Genomic DNA, 19,417 nt, shown 5'->3' with positions numbered 1-19,417 from the left:
GGCTCAGACGGGGCCGGTGCCGGTCTTCGCACAGGTCTTCGGCTTCATGCATGCGGAATTACATGCCGCAGAGTAGAGAGGTCCGGCGCAGTCGGTCGGGCATACTTCTGGTCGTTTCGGCAGTGGCTTTATAACTTTCATTTGATTTGTTGAGCGAGTTGTGACTTGTGGTACTCTATTTTGGACGGCTTATCTTAAAAATCCAAGCTATTTATAAAGTTTTTAAGCCATTTTCCATGCCAGCAGTGTTAACTGTGCAGATAGCAGCCACTTTATGTACGCTATTATTTTATTAATTTTATTTTTCTGACCTCTACGTACCATTACTCGCACTCTACTCACTCGAACTTTTTTTTATATTCTCCTATCGCCTTTTATTGTTGCCATGTAGAGATGGTCAAACGCATATAAATTAAATAGCCCATTTGTTGTAGTTGGTTTGATCGTCTTTATTCGAATGCATCTTGGCAGAGCAGCCGTTTTATATATTTTTTATATAAGTAAAGTAACAATATGTAAAACGGGCAGAGAGAAAGAGTTATGAATGCACAAATGTATATAAGCCGTCAGTATGGGAACCAGCCGATTTTGCCAATGGCGAATTTCAAGATCTGTTAAAAAATGGCATAATCCAGAAGTCGAAATCCCCCTACAATAACCAAATATGGGTAGGGCACCGACGAAACTGTTGGTTTTGGACTTTCGCAACAAATACCCGACCGACACCACATACCAAACATGTCGATGACATTAGGAAAGACAAGCAAAGCCAAGTATTTCACAACGCTAGTCTTGAAGTCCGGTTATTTTCAGATCACACTGGCAGAACGCGACCTTGAAAAAACTTCCTTTTCCGTAAACAGAGAAAAATAAGAGTTAAAGGAGGAAAATATGGTAAATTTTTAGATGTCTATGTTGATGGTGTTATCCTTTTCTCAGAAGACACTTCAACATCCGGCTTAAAGATTTGGTTCTTAAAAGCCTGCTCGATGTTAACATGAGGGTATCAGGGCAAAAGCAATTTTTTTTTAAGAAAAGCGTTAGCTTTTTAAATGTTCAGCAATTCGCAGAGCCTAAGAACATATTTATGCTATCCCAGGAGGGGCGACCCCTAACTATGATCTTCAGGACCGAGAAGAACAGAGAAGTTAACTACTGTACCAACGAAAAAGAGCTGTTAGCCATAGTTTGAACGCTGGCCAAATTGCGCCATTATTTATATGCAGTTTAGGATGTAAATATCTTTACTGATCATCAACCGTTGACTTTTGCAGTGTCGGAATCCAATCCGAATACAAAAATCAAGCTCGCATCGACGCGTGGCAAAGACAACCTCTTTGCGGATGCGTAACCACAATTAACAGTGAGTTGTGGCTGACCCACATGATTCAAACTACAGACAAGCTTTTTAATTGCTTTCAAAACCAGGTAACTCTGGAGGAAGCACTCTTTCCGTCGAAACGCAGCTTCATACTCTTTGGAAACAAAACACTGTATAACATTGAGTTCACATGCAAGGAGTTATTGCTTGAGGAGCTCACGGACATTATTGTTCCTAAAGGCGAAACGATATTCATAGCGATTTGCACTCGCTAGCGATGATACAGGATAATAATAAGGCGAGAGCACATCAGGGGATCACAGAGCGGCCAAATAAAATGTGAAGCAGGTTCTTTTGCCAAATGGCCAAGCTACCGAGTGAAATTGTCTCTAAATGCAGGACATGTGCTAAAGCAAAATATGACAGACATCCCAAAAAACTTGAGCTTGGTGAAACACCAGTCCCCCCATCTCATGTAGGAGAAATGCTACATATAGAAATTTTTTCCACAGATAAAAAATATTTCTCAGGTTGAGCTTGCTAGATGTCTTTAAATTTATAAAGGCATTCTGCTGGCCATTGCCAGATATAACAAACTAATCCATTCGGTCATCGACAAAAGGCCAGACGATGTGGTTAAAACAAAATCGAATGACCCACAATACGAGATACAGAATAAAATAAAACAAGCCCAAAATAATCTCTGAAACTGGGAAAAATGCTTCCTAACAAAATATGGTCTTCGAAGTCCTAGTGAAATTCAACAGGCGACTAGGTAACAAACTCTCACCATTATGTAAAGAGAAAACTGTGGAAGCGAACATGAGGACCACACTCTTCATAAATGGGATTGCGGTCCAAAAGGACAACCTTAGGTAGGCCCGGCATAACCATGTTATCGCTCGAATGGCAATATTTCATTTTTTATTACTTTTATTGGTAGCCACTTGGCATACGGACTACTCGCTAAATACATTTCCATCGTAGATGGTCAAACTTTGGTATAGGTGGAATTCGCATTCGTAAAACACTCAGCGATTCCATCAGAAGAGACTGAGGCGCGTATCAGAAGAGACTGATGGAAAGACCAGCATGTTTCCCCAATCACACATGCAAAAACTCTAGAGTGCTGATGTCGCTCTTCAGCGCGACCTTCTCGACTTATTAAGCATCCATTATAAAGTAGCCGGGAGCTAAGATTTCCTAGGGACAGCGTTAAAGCTAGTGGCGAGAGCGCCGGACGCTGAAGATTAAAATTTAATGAATTTGAACTTAAAAATGCAAACAATAGACAAATAAATATCAATAGTAAGGTACAGTCGGGAAACCTATTGGAGATGTTACTAACTCGACTTAGGACGATTGCAATGGAGCTGCAGAATTAATGCTTGCAGTAGCTTTTGCTAAAGTTAATATCGTTAGCCCTAGCATAAAAATCCTACGTTAAAATCCTACAATCCGTTACCATTTTCCACTTCATTATCAAATTTCCTAAAATTAATTCTGCTTGCAATAAGATTACTTTTTTTATCGCGTCTCGCATCACGATACCATGCTTTGGTTGTAAGATAACGTAATAGCGGAATGCGACGCGGAGATCCACACGGAGAAGAATGCTCCATAACACCAGGGGCTAAGTTTTGCCAGCAGGCGCTAAGAATATCGTGCGCTCAAGACCTTCACGCTGGAGGCACTGTGAGATCCAGCAGATTGACCTGCATCCCGTTACTTACGTCACGATGGTATTGTCATGGAATTAAAAAACTATATAATTTGTACAAATCGACAACCAGATGATTGGCAAGTGACGTTTAAATGTTGCTTCTTTGGAAGGTCGATGCTTGCTTATGCCTCTTTGCTATGACTAGGCTTGTTTCTTAGCTGCCCCTGCTTGAAGCACTTTTGCCTGTAGTGAACTTCTCAGCCGCTAAGTGTTGATTACGTTTATTAGGAGCTTATAAGAAAGCTTTCCATAATGGGTGGTAAGTAGAAGGCTCCTTCCACTGAGACCGCGTTTTGGGATCTACTCTAGACCTGCCGATGCGAATTATTATTTTGTTGGCTGTGAGCAGGCTGTCTTTCCTGAGCCGGTGTCGATGCGAGATCTTTACGCCGCAGCAGACGCCGCTTGCATTGTTGGGATTTTAAACATGCGAGAGATACCTTTAAAGTATATTAGGCACGGATTATTATAAACCTAAATAATAATAATAATAAACCTAAGCAAGTCCGCGTGAGCCTTTGCATCATTTGCTTTTGTGATCTGTTAAGCCTTTATTATTTATAATGCTTCCAGGATTAAATATGATTAAACTTGTTGGATTGTTGGGTTTTTAAAGTAGAGAAATATACTTATCGGTATTGTGCAGGGACTATCCACAATCAGGGCCGTATGGGCCTTTCGTTATTTGAATATGTGATCTGAAAAGCCTTTACTGCTCTTTACGCTACCTTTTCAAACATGGTTGGAAGCGATTCGTCATTCTGAACCAAGCTGTTAAACAATTTTATAACAATTTTAAGCTCATCGTAGTTACCGTCGAGTTTTGGGAGTTCATATGTAGCGGCTTGTTGTTGTGCAATATAAATGGTCCCTATTTGTGCGGCAATTCGAAAGCCCTTACATGAACCCATTTAACATACTTTAATAACCCTCATTTTGCATGCACTAGGGACATTTTTTTTACCTGAGCTACGGCCTGAGAATTCTACTTGTTTCATTTAGAAACAAGAAAGGAAGTTAACTTTGGCAAGCCTAAGTTTGTATACCCTTTCAGTTATAAGAAATAATCAACTTTAGTAAATAAATTTTTTCCTGATCGTTGCTATGGCAGCTATATAATTAATTCAATTAATTCCAAACTTATTAAAAAAAGCACCAAAGCTATAATTCGTTTTATATTATATTCCCACCAATTTTCCGATCGTTCCTATGACAGCTATATGATATAGTCGTTCGATTTTGATCAAATTTAATTCGAAATATAAAACCAATTAAAAAATGTTATTTCCAAGCTGAGAAGGTGATATGTTAAAAAACACCGAAGATATAATTTTTTTAAATTTTTTCCGCGATAGTTCCTATGGGATCTATAAGATATAGTTGTCCGATCCAGCTGGTTCTGACTTATATACTACCAGCAATAGAAAGAAGACTTTTGAGAAAGTTTCAGCCTTATAGCTTTAAAGCTGAGAGACTAGTTTGCGTAGAAACGGAAAGACAGACGGACCGACGGACGGACAGACAGACATGGCTAAATCGACTCGTCTAGTGACGCTGATCAAGAATATATATACTTTATGGGGTCGAAAACGTTTCCTTCACTGCGTTGCAAAATGCTGACTGAAATCATTATACCCTCTGCAAGGGTATAATAGAGGATCGATATGCATTGGAATAAGGGGGTCCAAAAGCCCGACGCAACCAATGACCGAAGGACCAGAGAGGGCATATGAATTAAGACCGAATTGCCGCAATATTGTATTCGCATATGTATTGGGTATTGGCCGTGGCGTGTGATGACTGAAAGCCAACTTAAATTATGACTTTTGTGTGTCCAATTGATAGTAATAAAGTTTTATAAACGATATATCGCTTGGTACTCCCGTGACTTGATTGGGTTGCAGACACTCCGCTGATGCGCTCCGTTGTGCGCTCCTTCAACGATGTGTTTTTGTATATATATTCGTCGAGTAGGGTTTTTTTTTGTTTACTTCATGAAAATTGAAAGAATGGCATTTTCAAGGAAGTGGTGGAGAAATAAACTTTACTGTTACTTATACTGCTTAAAATATTGTTACCTTGCAATCTAATGCGTGCTTCACTTTTGCCTTGCCCATTAACACTTGAACAACTGTAAGTTCCGAAGTCCGATTTAGTGAGACGTCTTATAGTAAGGTTGAGGTGCCATGTATACAAGTTAATCATTTCCTCTGAAATATTATATTTGTTCCCATTATGTAGTTTTATATTCTCTAAAAATAATAAAATTTATAAATTAATTCCTATTAATAACAGCAAAAACCCCTGATTTACCTTCGTTACGATACCAGCCATTAAGAGGTTTGGGATAAACTTCCACAATACATTCCAATGTAACTTCTCTTTCCACGGGTGCTCCAACCAACTGATTAATTGCTTTAATTGTTGGAGAAACTGAAAAACAGAAATTTAATTGAATTAAATAAATTAATCAATACTTATAAAGTATTTCAAATGATAAAACAAAGTTTACGATTTCGACTTAGCAGAAATTCGTTCGCTTCCAATAGCTACTTTTACCTAAATAAATAGGAAGCTGATATCTTGGTCTGCGCACATCTGCATGTGATAAACGGGTCATAAACCATATGCATCCAGCCGACGAACGTGTCTGCATACCATTTGGTAGATGTAATTGCTTATTTAGGCTATTTTCCTTTAATCTGTTAATAAACCATGTTGTCCATTTGTATCTAGACTAAGTAAATTTCCTTGTAACCCCAAATAATGTACGAGTATATAAACCCGGATCCATGCTCAATAAAATCAATACGAAAAGAATTCTTGACTTATTCACTTCTCCGCAGCCCAATTGGTTCTGTACTTATTGCGGCGACTATTGCCAATGGTTCAGTACTTTAGGCACTTAAAAAAAAAAACACTTTTCACCAAACGGTCAACAAGGCGACCAAAAGACGGTAAGTTCCACTACTTCAGGTGAAGATTGAAGATTGAAGTTGAAAAGCACAGATTCTGATCAACCGGGCGATTTGAACCAGATAAGCTGCTGTTTCACTGATCGATCTGTTCAAAGCCAATTTACATATATATATCCAACGGTGTGAGTCGAGGCACATCATAACAAATACCTCTTAATCGGATTGTATAAAAAAGGTAAAAATGGCACCAAAAAATATTCATCAGTTTTTAACAGGACAGTTATCGATAGGAGAGCAAATTCAGAATGTCATTCGGAATTACAAAAAGGATTCCGTCGACAGGAATACCAAGCCAGCCTACTACAGAGAACGTTTATTAACGTTAGAATTCCTGTGGGATAAATTTAACTCCGGAGATAATGAAATAAATAATTTAGTTTATTAACGTTAGAATCCCTGTGGGATAAATTTAACTCCGGAGATAATGAAATAAATAATTTAGCGCTAGAACAAATTTATTTTAATAATGAATTCTTAAATAAAATTAAGCAACTGGTTGAGGATTATAAGACAAAATTCAACAATAAGTTGTCTCTCTTGGAAGCGGATGTTACATCCATCGCATCCACAGCAGAGGACATCGAAATAGAATCGATGTTCAGAGAACAGTGGGTGTTGCTTGACTTGAATGAAATAAAAGATATTTATCTCCAAATTTATAAAAAATGTAAGGATCCGAAAGAACTTGGATATGACGACAGCAGATACATGGCAGCAGAAGATGCAGTCTTAAATGTACAAACCGAAATGTATGTGAAAAAGGAGACAAAAAATAGTTCTCCACCAAGTGCTGTTCAAAATGCATTACATTACTGGAGAGGCAGAGCGCCTAATTCGCAAACGGAGGCAAAGTATTCAACTGCGTGGAAAACACTTAAAGAACGCTTCAACAATAAAAGTGTGTTAAATAATACCTTAATTTAAAAATTATTGGTTCATTCAATGATAACAAATGATTTTAAAACAATTAAATCGTTGCATGATAATGTGAAGGAAACATTATCTGCTCTCAATAATATCGGTATAGAGACAGACAAACGGGATCCACTTCTACTCTGCCTTCTGTCACTTGTTGTATAAACAATCCAATACTGTTTCTTTTGTAAAAAACCAAATCACAGCATATATAAATGCAATGGTGTTTTAAAGAAAACCCCAGCAGAACGTGTTAACTGGGTTCAAAAACAAAAATTATGTGTTAAATGTCGAAGCCAAAATCACCCGTCAAAGATATGCACAAAAAGAGAGAGCTTTAAATGCAACAAAAAGCACAACACATTGTTGAATTTGGAAACAAAACCGGACCTCTCGGATAGTATCACGGCTGCATCTGCGAGTGGAAAGCAATCCACCTATATTCTCCTGGCGACCGCCCGTGTAATTATTCAAGGAATAAATGGACAAAAGGAAGAATTCAGAGCACTGCTTGATTCTGGATCCCAAATTAATGCCATTTCCGAAAGAGCAATTAAAATGCTCTTTTTGAAAACCACAAATTCGATGCTGAAAATAAATGGCATTGTCGGTAAATCTCAGACTTCCAAGGCAAGGATCAACGTTCAGCTAAAGTCAAAACAAGGCGATTTTAGTTCACGGCTTGAAACAATGGTTTTGCCTTACATAGTCACTGATCAACCAACATATACAATTTCAACTGATAATTGGAAAATACCAAAGAATGGACTCCCCAAGCTACAGTTTACCAAACTTGGATGTATTGTAGCCGGGAAAATTTCGCAGAGAGCACCTACATCATCGGTAAGTTGATGAGCAACTCGCTAAATTCTGGGAATTGGATAATTTTCAACCAGAGTCAAAATGGTATTCACCAATGGAGAAACAGTGTGAAGATCACTTCCTTCAGAAAGTTCAGAAGGCTCAGGACTCTAGACTGATTGTTAAGTTGCCCTTTTTTGAGCATACTTCAGCGTTGAGGCAGAGTCGTGACATTGCCACGAGACGGTTTCTATCATGGGAGAAATGATTGCAAAAGGATCAGGCAATAAAACGAGGATGCATAGAGTTTATGAAGGAGTAGGAAACTCGTTAGCATATGAAGGAAGACCTCATATACATCTCCAGAAGTCCCACTACCCTACACCTCATCATTGTGTTCTCAAACCCGATAGTAAGACAACAAAATTAATAGTTGTACTTGACGCATCTGCAGTGACATCTTCCGGGAAATCTTTGAACGATTTGATGCACAAAGGTCCTACACTGCAAAACAGTTTAATGTCAATACTGCTTCGATTTAGAATGCATAAATATGTATTCACGCTGACATTGAAAAAATGTACAGGCAGATTTGGATTAATCCAAGTGATCAACAATATCAACCGATCGTCGGGAGAAATGATCCGGCAGAAAGGCTTAAGTTTTATCGATTGAAAACCGTCACTTATGGCACTAAGTCTGCACCATATTTGGCGACAAAATGCTTGGAGTATTTAGCAAGCAAGGATATGCAGAAATATCCTATAAGATCGTCTGCTCTTAAAAATGATTTTTATGTCGACGACTGTAACACCGGAGCTGAGACAATACCAGAGGCCCTTCAAATTCAAAAGGAACTTAATCACATACTATTAAGTTCCGGATTTAAATTAAGAAAATGGTGCGCAAATAGTTACCATCTTCTTCAAGTACTGGATAAGAAAGATATCATTGCTACAGTACAATTTGAATATGCTGCCTATGAGGACTGCAGCATTAAAACCTAGGGAATCACTTGGAATTCTACTATTGACAAACTCTGTAGAAAAACACAAACGGTAAACACAGACAAAATGAAAAGACACACTGTGGCTTCAGAAATATTCAAAATATTCGATCCTCTCGGACCATTTTCTCCAGTAGTTAAAAGGGCCAAAATATTCATGCAAAGGAGAAATTTGAATATAATGAAGAATTGCCAACGCAATTACAAAACGGAAATTTTAAATGACATTAAAATTACCCGTCATGTGTTTGATGGAAAGATTCTGGTATCAAAGGAAATTCAAACGTTCGTCGACGCTTCAGAAAATGCGTATGACGCAGTTATTTATCTTCGTGCAATTCACAAGGATAAACTAGTAACTGTACAGTTATTATGTGCAAAGACGCGTTTGTAAAGTAAATGCTATGACACTCCCGAGACTAGAATTGAAGGCAGCAGTTTTAGGTGCTCAATTAACAGCGACCATAAAGGAACAATTGTCGCTGCAAGGAACTGCAACTTATTTTTGGGCAGATTCCGAAATTGTGTTGTCCTGGATAAATAGCCCAAAGATAATAAAGGACAAATTTGTGGCTACTAGAATCACCACAATTCAAGAAGAATCGTTGCAAAGAGAATGGCGCCATGTTCCATCGGAAAGCAATGCTGCAGATATAGCATCAAGAGGAATAAGCGGTTCCAAGCTCGCCAATTTCAGTCTTTGGTTCTATGGTCCACTGTTTTTGCATGGTCCATTCTCAAAATGGCCATTACCATTTGTTGCGGCAAAATTAGAACGCCGTTCAATGCTCCAGGAAAACCCAGAAATTTTGGTAGCTACCACGCAAAGTCGGAATTGGTTTTATGGTATAAACCACGGGAATTCATTCGATAAATTACTTAGAATAGTAGCCTACATCATGCGTTTCAAAAGGAAATCTTCAGACACAAAGACAGTGGTGAAATTTGAGGAGTTGGAGCAATCTCGAAAGAAAGTTCTCCGTTTAATTTAGCGCAATAATTTTAGCGCTGAAATCAAAGAATTAAGGAAATCCCGGGAAGTCGGACGAGGTAGTAATCTCAGCGCCCTAACGCCTTTCTTGGATCAGGATGATCTCATTCGAGTTGGAGGCAGATTGAGCTTTCATTCGATGCAAAACATTCTGTGCTATTGCCATATAATGATCCAATAGTCAAATTAATATTTGAAAAAATCCACAAGGAAAATATGCATTGTGGATCCCAAACCCTAATAGCCACATCAAGGCAAAGATATTGAGCAATAAAAAACAAATAGCTCGCAATGTCATTTTAAAATGTGTTAAATGCACCAGAACTAAAGCAAAGTTAATGGAACAAATAATGGGACAATTACCACCCTTAAGATTCACACAAGCTCGACTGGAACATTTAAGATTCACTATAAAATTCGTGGAAAGAAACCACATACTGCCTACATAGCAATCTTTTGTTGCTTTGCGACCAAGGCAGTGCATTTGGAATTAGTCAGCGATTTAACCGCAGAAGCATTCTTGGCAGCACTTCGTCGATTCATAAGTCGTCGGGGGAAATGTCAGACCTTACACTGCGATAATGCTACGAATTTTTTTGGAGCAAGGAGACATTCAATAATAAAGGAGTCAACTTTAAGTTTATCCCACCAAGAGCACCGCATTTTGGAGGACTTTGGGAAGCGGCGGTAAAATCGGCAAAACATTTATTGCTAAAGAATGTTTCTGCAGCGGATCTGACCTTTGAAGAATTAGAAACTGTGATAGTGGAAATAGAAGCTATCATGAATTCAAGAACATTGGTTCCGATATCGAGCGATCCAAATGATGTGACGGAACTTACCCCTGGTCACTTTCTAATTGGAGAACCATTAACCGCACAAGCAGATAGTGAGCCATCTCAGCAACCACAATCATTGGGACAGAGATGGCAAGCCGTCTCCAAGTTAAAGCATGCGTTTTTGACTCAATGGTCAACTGATTATCTGCAACAACTTCAGCATCGTCAGAAATGGAGTAGATCCTCGGCAAATGTAAAGGAAGGAGCATTAGTGTTGATAAAGGAAGACAATACTCAAGTTTTACATTGGCCATTGTGACGAATAATTAAGACAATTCAGGCGAAAAGGCCGCAGAAATCAACAATGCCCTCACTAACAATGGCGGCAATAGTTATGCTTCTTCTATTAACTTTAGTAGCAGCACAATCGATTAACGTTACTCAATTTGCATCGAAACCTGGAATATTCTTTGAAAGGATTAAAAAGAGTCAACTTGCGGATACGGATTGGACTTTAATTGTGTAATATAATTTGCAACCCTACTGGAAGGATATCAATACCTTTTTAATGGGCACAACAAAAATTTGTCACTTGTGCAAGCAGTTTCCAGAAACTGAGCCATGTACAAGCATGTATCACCCTTTTAAAAAAATCGAGGAGGATCTTTAAGCTGAAAACATGCTGATAGCAAGATCACGTCAGCCAAGAGCGCCGTTGAAAATATTGCCAGTAGTCTCTTCGGCGTATTAGAATCTACCTACGCTGATAAAATGGTGCAAACGATGAAAAAGGTTAAGGCAAATGAGAAGCATTTTCTAACGTTGTTAAAAAATTAAACATCTTTGATTGACTCTACAATTAATGTCATTAAGAGGGATGAGATCTCGAATTTCAAGTGTTTCAAAAGGATAGAGAATTATATCGCAGAAACAACTGGTACTGAAAGTAGATTTAATAAATGTTCATGGTACATAATACTTGCTACTCAACTCTCTCTATTAGCCTCCAGTTTGCAAAGAATGCAAACCGAGATCATAAACGTTTTAACAGATATTCGGCATAACCCAATAAGTCCAATGTTGCTGTCACCAAGGTAATTAAAGGATCAGTTAGATCAGATACGAAATCCTTTGAAGCCTGGACAAATGTTTCCAGTTTTACCTGACAATATATTAATGGCATATCAGATGATGAGGGCTGAGGGAACCATCATAAAGGACCATGTTATCATCAAGATAAATTTTCCTTGGGTATCTACTCAGATTTTGGATATTTACAGATTGACACCAATTTCGTTTCTGGCTGAAGATGGAATCAGTATGTTTGCAATTAAAACCCCATACATTGCAATCAACAATCATCAAGATGAATTCTTTGAAATGTCAGAGATTGATTTGAAGGCTTGTCAAGAGAGAGCAAAAGATGATTTTATTTGCTTAAACAAACAAGAAATGTTCTCTTCAGAAACTAGCTGTGAAATGCAGATGTTTCATATTAAAACAGATTCTTCGTGAAGATTAATAAAGGCAAAAGACCGTTAGTCTGGCTAAGGACACATGTAAAAAATATGGCCCGATTTCGATAGAAATCCGACACAAAGTTTTAATTTGACAAATATTAATGTACCAAATAAAAACACCGCTTCAAGAGGTAAAAATATAGTGACGATCGCATCTACAGCAACGACAACATATTAATATATTATATATATTATATGAAATAAATACACTTTCCTTATTTAAAACAGCAACAGTTCAGATGTTATTTGACGCGTATTTTAAGTGAGAACACAACTATATTAAAAGAGTGGCGTATTTTTCCTTCTGGAAGGACTCTTTTATTATTCCACTCCATAAAAAAGGTGCGAAGGTGGATGCCCAAATTAAAGAGGTATTTCTAATTTGTCGGCAATTCCTAAAGCATTTGAAAGTATTATCACTTCTTACTTGCAACATTTATGTTCTTCGCTTATATCAGTCAGATTTTAGTAAGGCCTTGACTCCGTTAACCACTCTCTTCTTTTATTTAAATTAGATTAGCTTGGGATTTCTGGTAATCTATTATGTTGCATTTCATGTTACTTGAATGGTAGGACTCAGAGGGTTATATTCAATAATGCTGTTTCAAAATTGATCTACGTGACATCTGGAGTGCCTCAGGGTAGTCATTTGACCTCTTTGCTGTTCACTTTGTTTATAAACGATCTTCCCTCAATCATAACACATGCTCGTTTACTAATGTATGCTGATGATGTTAAGCTTTGTTTATCATATAATGATTTGGCGTCGGGACTTAACTTACAGTCAGATATTGATTGTTTTCATGGATGGTGTGTGTACAGGCTTTTAAATTTGAACTGTCTTAAGTGCAACGTTATGACTTTTTATAGTGGTACTCCTACGTTTATCAGTTACTTTCTTAAAAATACGCTACTCATCCGTATATATTCAGTAAACGATTTAAATGTTCTTCTGGACCCTAAACTTAAATTTGACTGCCACATTATGTCCACTGTTAACATAGCCATGAGTGATCTTGTGTTTATAAAGCGTTGGTCAAAAGAATTTGATGACCCTTATACGACCAAATTATTATTTACCTCCCTTGTCCGTCCTATTTTGGAATATTGTTCGTCGGTTTGGAGTCCACAATATCGACCGTACTGAATCGGTACAAACAAATTTTTCTTATTGGCCCTGCGTAGTTTGAACTGGGATCAAAACATAAGGCTACCTTTCTACCAGAGTAGATTACAATTTCATAATTTACCTACACTTGTAAATCGTAGAACATTGCTTGGTACTATTTTTAAAGAGAATCTTATAAGAGGTCACATTGATTCGGCAGATCTTTTAAACCGCCTAACATTCAATGTTTCAGTAGGACTAATACGAAATTATTATCCTCTAAATTTGCCACGATGTACATTAAATTTTTGTCTGCACAAGCCCTTTCGCGTTCTATGTAATAACTTTAATAAACTTTATCATTTAAGTTGCATTTCAACATCTATACCGGTATTAAAAACTTATATTTTAACTCTTTTGCTTCATTCTTAGTTGTGCCGTTTATTTTCATTTCTGTTTTGTTTCTATTTGTTTTATGTAAGTATCTTCCTCGCGAACGCGCCTTTTTTTGCCCAAATTGATAAAAGGTCCCCGCGCGTAACAAGCACGTGCTTGGTGTCGTTGGGCAACTTGTTTGTACTGTTCGAAGTGCATTAACGTCCATATATATAATATCTTCCACCGGCCCCAACAGATCAAATTTACATATACATCGCTCTTTCTCGCAAACCTCATTGATTTTCTGGTATACAATCCTTTTAGTTTTTTACAATCGGACGAATACAGTGGATGTTCCACTTACGTTTTTTATTTACGTTTATTTATTAATGTATTTTTTATTTATATATTTATTTAAAGTCCAAATTTGACAAGTGTTCTACCCCATTTTCGAAGGTCCGATTTTCATTTTTTAAAAATTATGCATTTTTTTAAAATAATTTAATTAATTTTTTTTAACAGCTTTCGATTTTAAAACCATTAGAAAGTTAAGTATAAAAAAATATACTTAAGTATAAGTAAGTATATAAAAAAATGGGCCCGGACAAAAGTTTTTTGCAATAACGATTTTACGGAAAGCATACAGCGGTTTTCCATACAAAAACTGAAAAGGACGCGCATAGCTAACTGTTAATTGTCAGTCATTGTACAATTATTCAATTTATAGTACAAGTCTGTACTCCTTGGTTTCCAAAATAAGAATAATTTAATTTAACATGTTTGTCACCTTGAACTTTAGTTCGTAAATCTTTTTGTTTTTTCCTGTCTATTGCCGACGGTGCAATTCTAGCAGATTGTTATGTAAGGCGATTATCGGCTCGCTGCGTGTCATCATCCCGATAAGAGCTAGGGGATGTTTAGGCGGCGTTACAGATACTGTAACTCGCGCGAGTCGTCCCAATCGTGGCCTTTTCAGTTTTTATATGAATGATTATAATTAATAAACTAAACTTCATTTTCAAAAACTAAAAAAACACAAAAAAAAATTAATTTAAAACAAAAATTAATTATATTTTTAAGAAAAATAAATTAAACATTTTTAAGGCCATTTTATTTCTTGGTCGATAAGTAAAAACATTTTAAAGATATCTTTTACCATTCCAAAGTTATAGAATAATGACTGAGTGCAACTTTACGAAAAGTGCCAAAAATGCCACCTTTACCTACGGTAAAACTTAGAAACAAAACCGTTAAAATGAAGTTTTATTTTGTCATTATGAACTGGAACTGCAAAATAGTTCGATTAAATTGGACCTTCGGAAAACGGATGGCACGCTTCGCAGATTTGTACTCTTATTTATTTATAAAGCGGTTTTTTCCAAATTTAAAGAACTAAAGGTTTTTACAATAAACTGTTTAAGTTCAGGAAAACATTTTCAAAACCTTTAAATAGAGTTCGGATACGTAAAGTGTGCGTCGCACACACGCTCAGACAGTGTTAGTTGTTTTGAGCTAGACAAAGCATCTTTTTGTTTTTGAATAACTTTTTAACGCGACTTTTTACAATAACTTGTTATATACGAAATTATAAGGAACCTCGAAAGCTATATGATAAAAGTTAAATTTAAAGTCAAAAATAGCTTAAAATATTTGAAACTAATATAAATTACGTTCAAGCGGCGTTTATAGAATTAAAGAATACATTTGCAACGAGGTACATACAACCAAACCATTACTGCTACATAAGTTGGGGTCTTTTTAGGTTTCACTACTTATAGCTTTTTTCCTGCTACACCAGCTGGTTTTCCCAAAAGTTGTAGAAATAATTTTTTTTGTTTAACATTATCTAAAATATCTAGGAACCTGCAACAAAATTTTGGGACAAACAGATAAAATGACCTGTTTTTCATATTAAAAAAACCTCTAAAATCTTTTATGTAGAACTTTGAACGGATGTTATCATTCGACGCCTTTTCACAATAGAAATACATCTAAACTAACGAGAGGGGGCATTTCTCACCAACTGGCCCATTGATTGGTTTATTTCTCAGCACGATCGGACCATCCCAGCGGATTTTAATTTCTTTCTGTATATATAGTAATCGCTTTCGCACACTCCCCTGGTGCGCTCCGCCATTACGAGGACTGCCGTCCACAGTGATATAATAATGTGTATTTTACAAAATAATTCATAAATATTACTTCAAAAGTTACGTTAATAATAAATCACCTTCTAAAATATTCTTAAATAATTAGAAAAATGTCTTCCAATGTTGGATAAGCTGTAAGAAATTATATTCTTATATTCACATATATTCGAGGTTTCTCAGCTAAGAGAGCGAAAGGGAAATGGAAATATTTAAGCACCAACTAGCCGCAAAAAGAACAAGCAAGACAATGCTCTTTCTGCTAAGTAAAACGACGATACCGAACCGAATTATTCAGAATTACTAAAATAAACCAACTATAGGGTTTGGTTTTTAAATTAAAGCTCAAGGGACGCCATTGAAAGTTCTTCTTCTTCTCTCAAAATTTATTGGATTTGGCTCGTCCTCGAAGACATACACGGTCCATTGCTTCTTTATTTTGAACTAATAAGCAAAGATTCTTAATTTATTAATTCGTCACATGTGACAATCCTATAAATGTTTAAAAAAAAAAAGCGCACTTGTATTTTCTTTCAAAATTATTCCACCAATCTACACAATCCTTTTTTGAGCGATATTCGAAATACTCATAGGGCGGCGAGAACAACAAATCCTCTGCTGGCCGTTCTTGATTCTTGCTGTGAGTTCCGATGATACTATCATGGCAACAATTGGGTGTCGACTCAGGCATTCCACGTGCTCTCCTAGTCTGTGTTCCACCTCAAATATGTAGTCCTGCAGGTACAGTACCCATTGGGCAACCTTTCGCGGAATGTCCATCTTGCTTAACGTTTGTTTAAAAGCGGCGCAATCAGCTACAAGCTTGAACTTGGTACCGATTATGTACTGACGGAACTTTTTGCATGCGAGAAAAATAGCTATGGCTTCTTGTACATAGCTGTGCTGTCGTGCTTCAGACTCCGATGTTTTCTTGATCCAGAATAGGACCGGATGCAACTGCGAACCCATCCTTTGACGCTTCGGTGTCTCTCTCTGTTTTTGCATCTCTGGGGTACAGTTTTGGCACCGGCTTGTTAACAAATGCTCATTTTAAATTTAACGTCTTTTCGCAGCAAATTCGTTAGACTTAAAAACTTTCTGATGGCTTTGGTTTCCTCCGGTCCAAGCTCAATTTCTCCTCCTCCAACTTGATGTCCCAAAAATGTTCTTGAGGACTGCAGGAATCGGCATTTCTAGTTTTCATTTATGAGCTCTTGAGCTACATGATTCATGAAGTGAATGAAGACTGCTGGTGAAATGCAGAAACCGAAAGGCGTTCGATTGAATTCAAACAGGTCCTTCTTCGTTATGAACGCATTACACTTCATGCTGTTTTCTTCGACTGGAACGTGGAAGAAACCATTTTCCAAGTCCATAATGGTGAAAATTTTCATTTTTCAGTTTTTCAAGCACATTTTTAACGATGGAAACAGGGAAGCAATCTTTTAACTCTATCTTGTTTAACTAGCGAAAGGCTACGCAGACCCTGTGGCTCCCATCTTTTTTCTTGACGATGACTGTGCGGCTGGCGAAATTTGAATCAGCTTCGCTTATAGCCACTCTGCTTGGAGCATGCCGAAACGTCGTCATCCTTTCGGAAAGTTCTTCAATCATCATGTTAAAAGTTTCCTCCTCATTTACCTTGTTGTGAATTTGGATATAAAGTCATATCCCAGATGCAAATCGCATCCGATGGCATGATTGGCCACCACAAGAAGCTTGTGTGCCAGATACATTCCGTCGATCTTCACTTCTGCCATGTGATGTTGTTTCCAAGTCCCCTTTAAGTTGCAGAAAAAGACGGTAACCAATTTCTCAAACACGGACATATTTAACAGGTTAAATGCAACTGTGTCTTTGAGCCCCTGGACTTGCCCGATGCTCAAAGGCTGTGCGTATTTCTGATTTTATTCGGTTAACTTCCAGCGTTTTGACGAAAGCCAAATTGATCAGCCGGGATAACATTGTGTGATCGTAGATATTGTATTTTGCGAGGCATTTTTCAAACAACTTAAAAAGGCGTGATAATAAAGTAATTGGTCTGTAGAATGACGGAATTGTGTGTTTTCTTCCGGGCTTCGGTATTATAACGATCATAGATTTTTTGGTTTCAGTTCCCCAAAGGCTTTAGCGATCTCCTTTGGCTCAAACAATGTTGGCAGGGAAATAGATTCAGATTCGATTTGCGGTAGGACAAATAAACCAGTGGCAGGGTTCGGAAAAAAAGGGAAGGAATTTATTGTCTTCAGGACACCGAAACCTGGGAAAGACCACACAGTTCCCTCATCATACAGGCCAACAAGTTTATAAGCGATTCTTTCCAAATTATTATAAAAATCCCTTCTCACACTCATAACACCACATCCATGTGGGTTCTGGGAAATGCACGGAAACATTGAGTAGGTTGGGCGAAAAACATCAGAAAATCGTCGACGTTCGACGTCTCCCATGAATTTTACCAAGTTTAGCTTGACTGTTCTATGCATAAGATCATAATACTACTGCCAGAAAACAACGATTAGATAAGTAAGTCTTATCTATATAACACAGTCTTCGCGGTGATCTTCAATACAATAACATACAACCAATTCAGCATTAAAGTTCCACAAGGTAGCTTACAGAGCACTTCTATGTTTATTCTGAACACAGTAGTTATGCCTACAAAGGAAAAGCTAATTACGTCTACATTTGCTGCCTACGCCGCAATCCTGAGAAACTCGAAACGTCGAACAAGAGCCACAGCTCAATTAGCGTCTCATCTTATGTTGTTTAAGAAATGGATATCAGACTGGCGAATTAAAATCAATGAACAAAAGTGAAAACAGTGTAATGTTTACTCTTAATAGACAATCACCAGCTTACTTTCAACAGAACGCAGATCCTCTAAGCCAACGAATTAACATATCATGGCTCCACTTCGTCAGACGTCTAACCTTAGAGGAAAAATATTGTATGCAAGAAAGTACATCTAAATAAACCCACGTACAAGTTAGCAAGTTCCACTTTATCCTAGCCTAAGCTGGATTAAAATTTCTGTTAACTGTTGCCGACTAGTGGTTTTACATAACCTGCGAACTACATATTAGACCACATTGCTGGAGTCCTAATAGAAGGGTCTGAGTTCAGCCAAGCTCTCCCCTCCGTTGCGCTTTCAACCCGTCTATGTGCGATTCAGAGCCCACAGCGAGTTTCTTTTCACATCGGCACCTCCAGGAAATTTTCACCCTTCGACGGACTGGATGGGTCCAGGTAGGATCAGGATAAGCTCTTAAAAAACTCATGATTACCACATAGCTTAAAATTTACATACAATCGCCTTAAGCATACCGGCAACTTGATGCCCGAAAACGTTCATTCAAATAACTGATCCGCACACATTATGCTAACTTAGGTAATATTAATTGATTTAGAATGTAAGATGAATATAATGCTTCTAATCCAGCAGAGGGACCAGTGAAAAAAGCTAGAAAGATAAGTTAAATTTAGAATGGCAACAATGTGCTTCTAGAGGGACTTAAGTACGCTAAATTAATAACCATATTGTGAAATCTTAAATTGGAAGACCCCAATATGAAATGGAAGGTTAATAAAATATAATCTGTAAAAAGTACGTCATACCAAAGAGCGATGAGAAACCATAGAGCGATGTGAACTTATTGTATATATTTTTTCTTAGTCTTCGGTAACTTTAGGAACTGGTTAGACCTATTCGATACTTGGAACTTGGGACTCACAGTATTACATAAAGAG

General features: G+C 37.4%; 1 protein-coding gene across 2 annotated transcripts in view; it reads right to left on the bottom strand.

Moving 5' to 3' along the window:
- Positions 1 to 19,417, bottom strand: part of LOC108025970 (protein amalgam) — a 591,701-nt gene that overhangs the window by 258,224 nt on the left and 314,060 nt on the right. For both annotated transcript variants that reach the window (XR_007765681.1, XM_050890374.1), the window contains exons 7-8: positions 5,358 to 5,477; positions 5,123 to 5,296 (exon numbers count right to left, since the gene is read on the bottom strand). Coding sequence is in view for 1 of the 2 variants with exons in the window: in XM_050890374.1 (XP_050746331.1) it covers positions 5,123 to 5,296; positions 5,358 to 5,477 (294 nt within the window). In the remaining variant the exon portion in view is untranslated. The remainder of the gene's footprint in view (positions 1 to 5,122; positions 5,297 to 5,357; positions 5,478 to 19,417) is intronic.

The sequence above is a fragment of the Drosophila biarmipes genome, unplaced genomic scaffold (assembly GCF_025231255.1).
Source record: "Drosophila biarmipes strain raj3 unplaced genomic scaffold, RU_DBia_V1.1 ptg000024l, whole genome shotgun sequence".
Taxonomy (NCBI): Eukaryota; Metazoa; Arthropoda; class Insecta; order Diptera; family Drosophilidae; genus Drosophila; species Drosophila biarmipes.
This window is presented reverse-complemented; position numbering and strand designations above follow the sequence as displayed.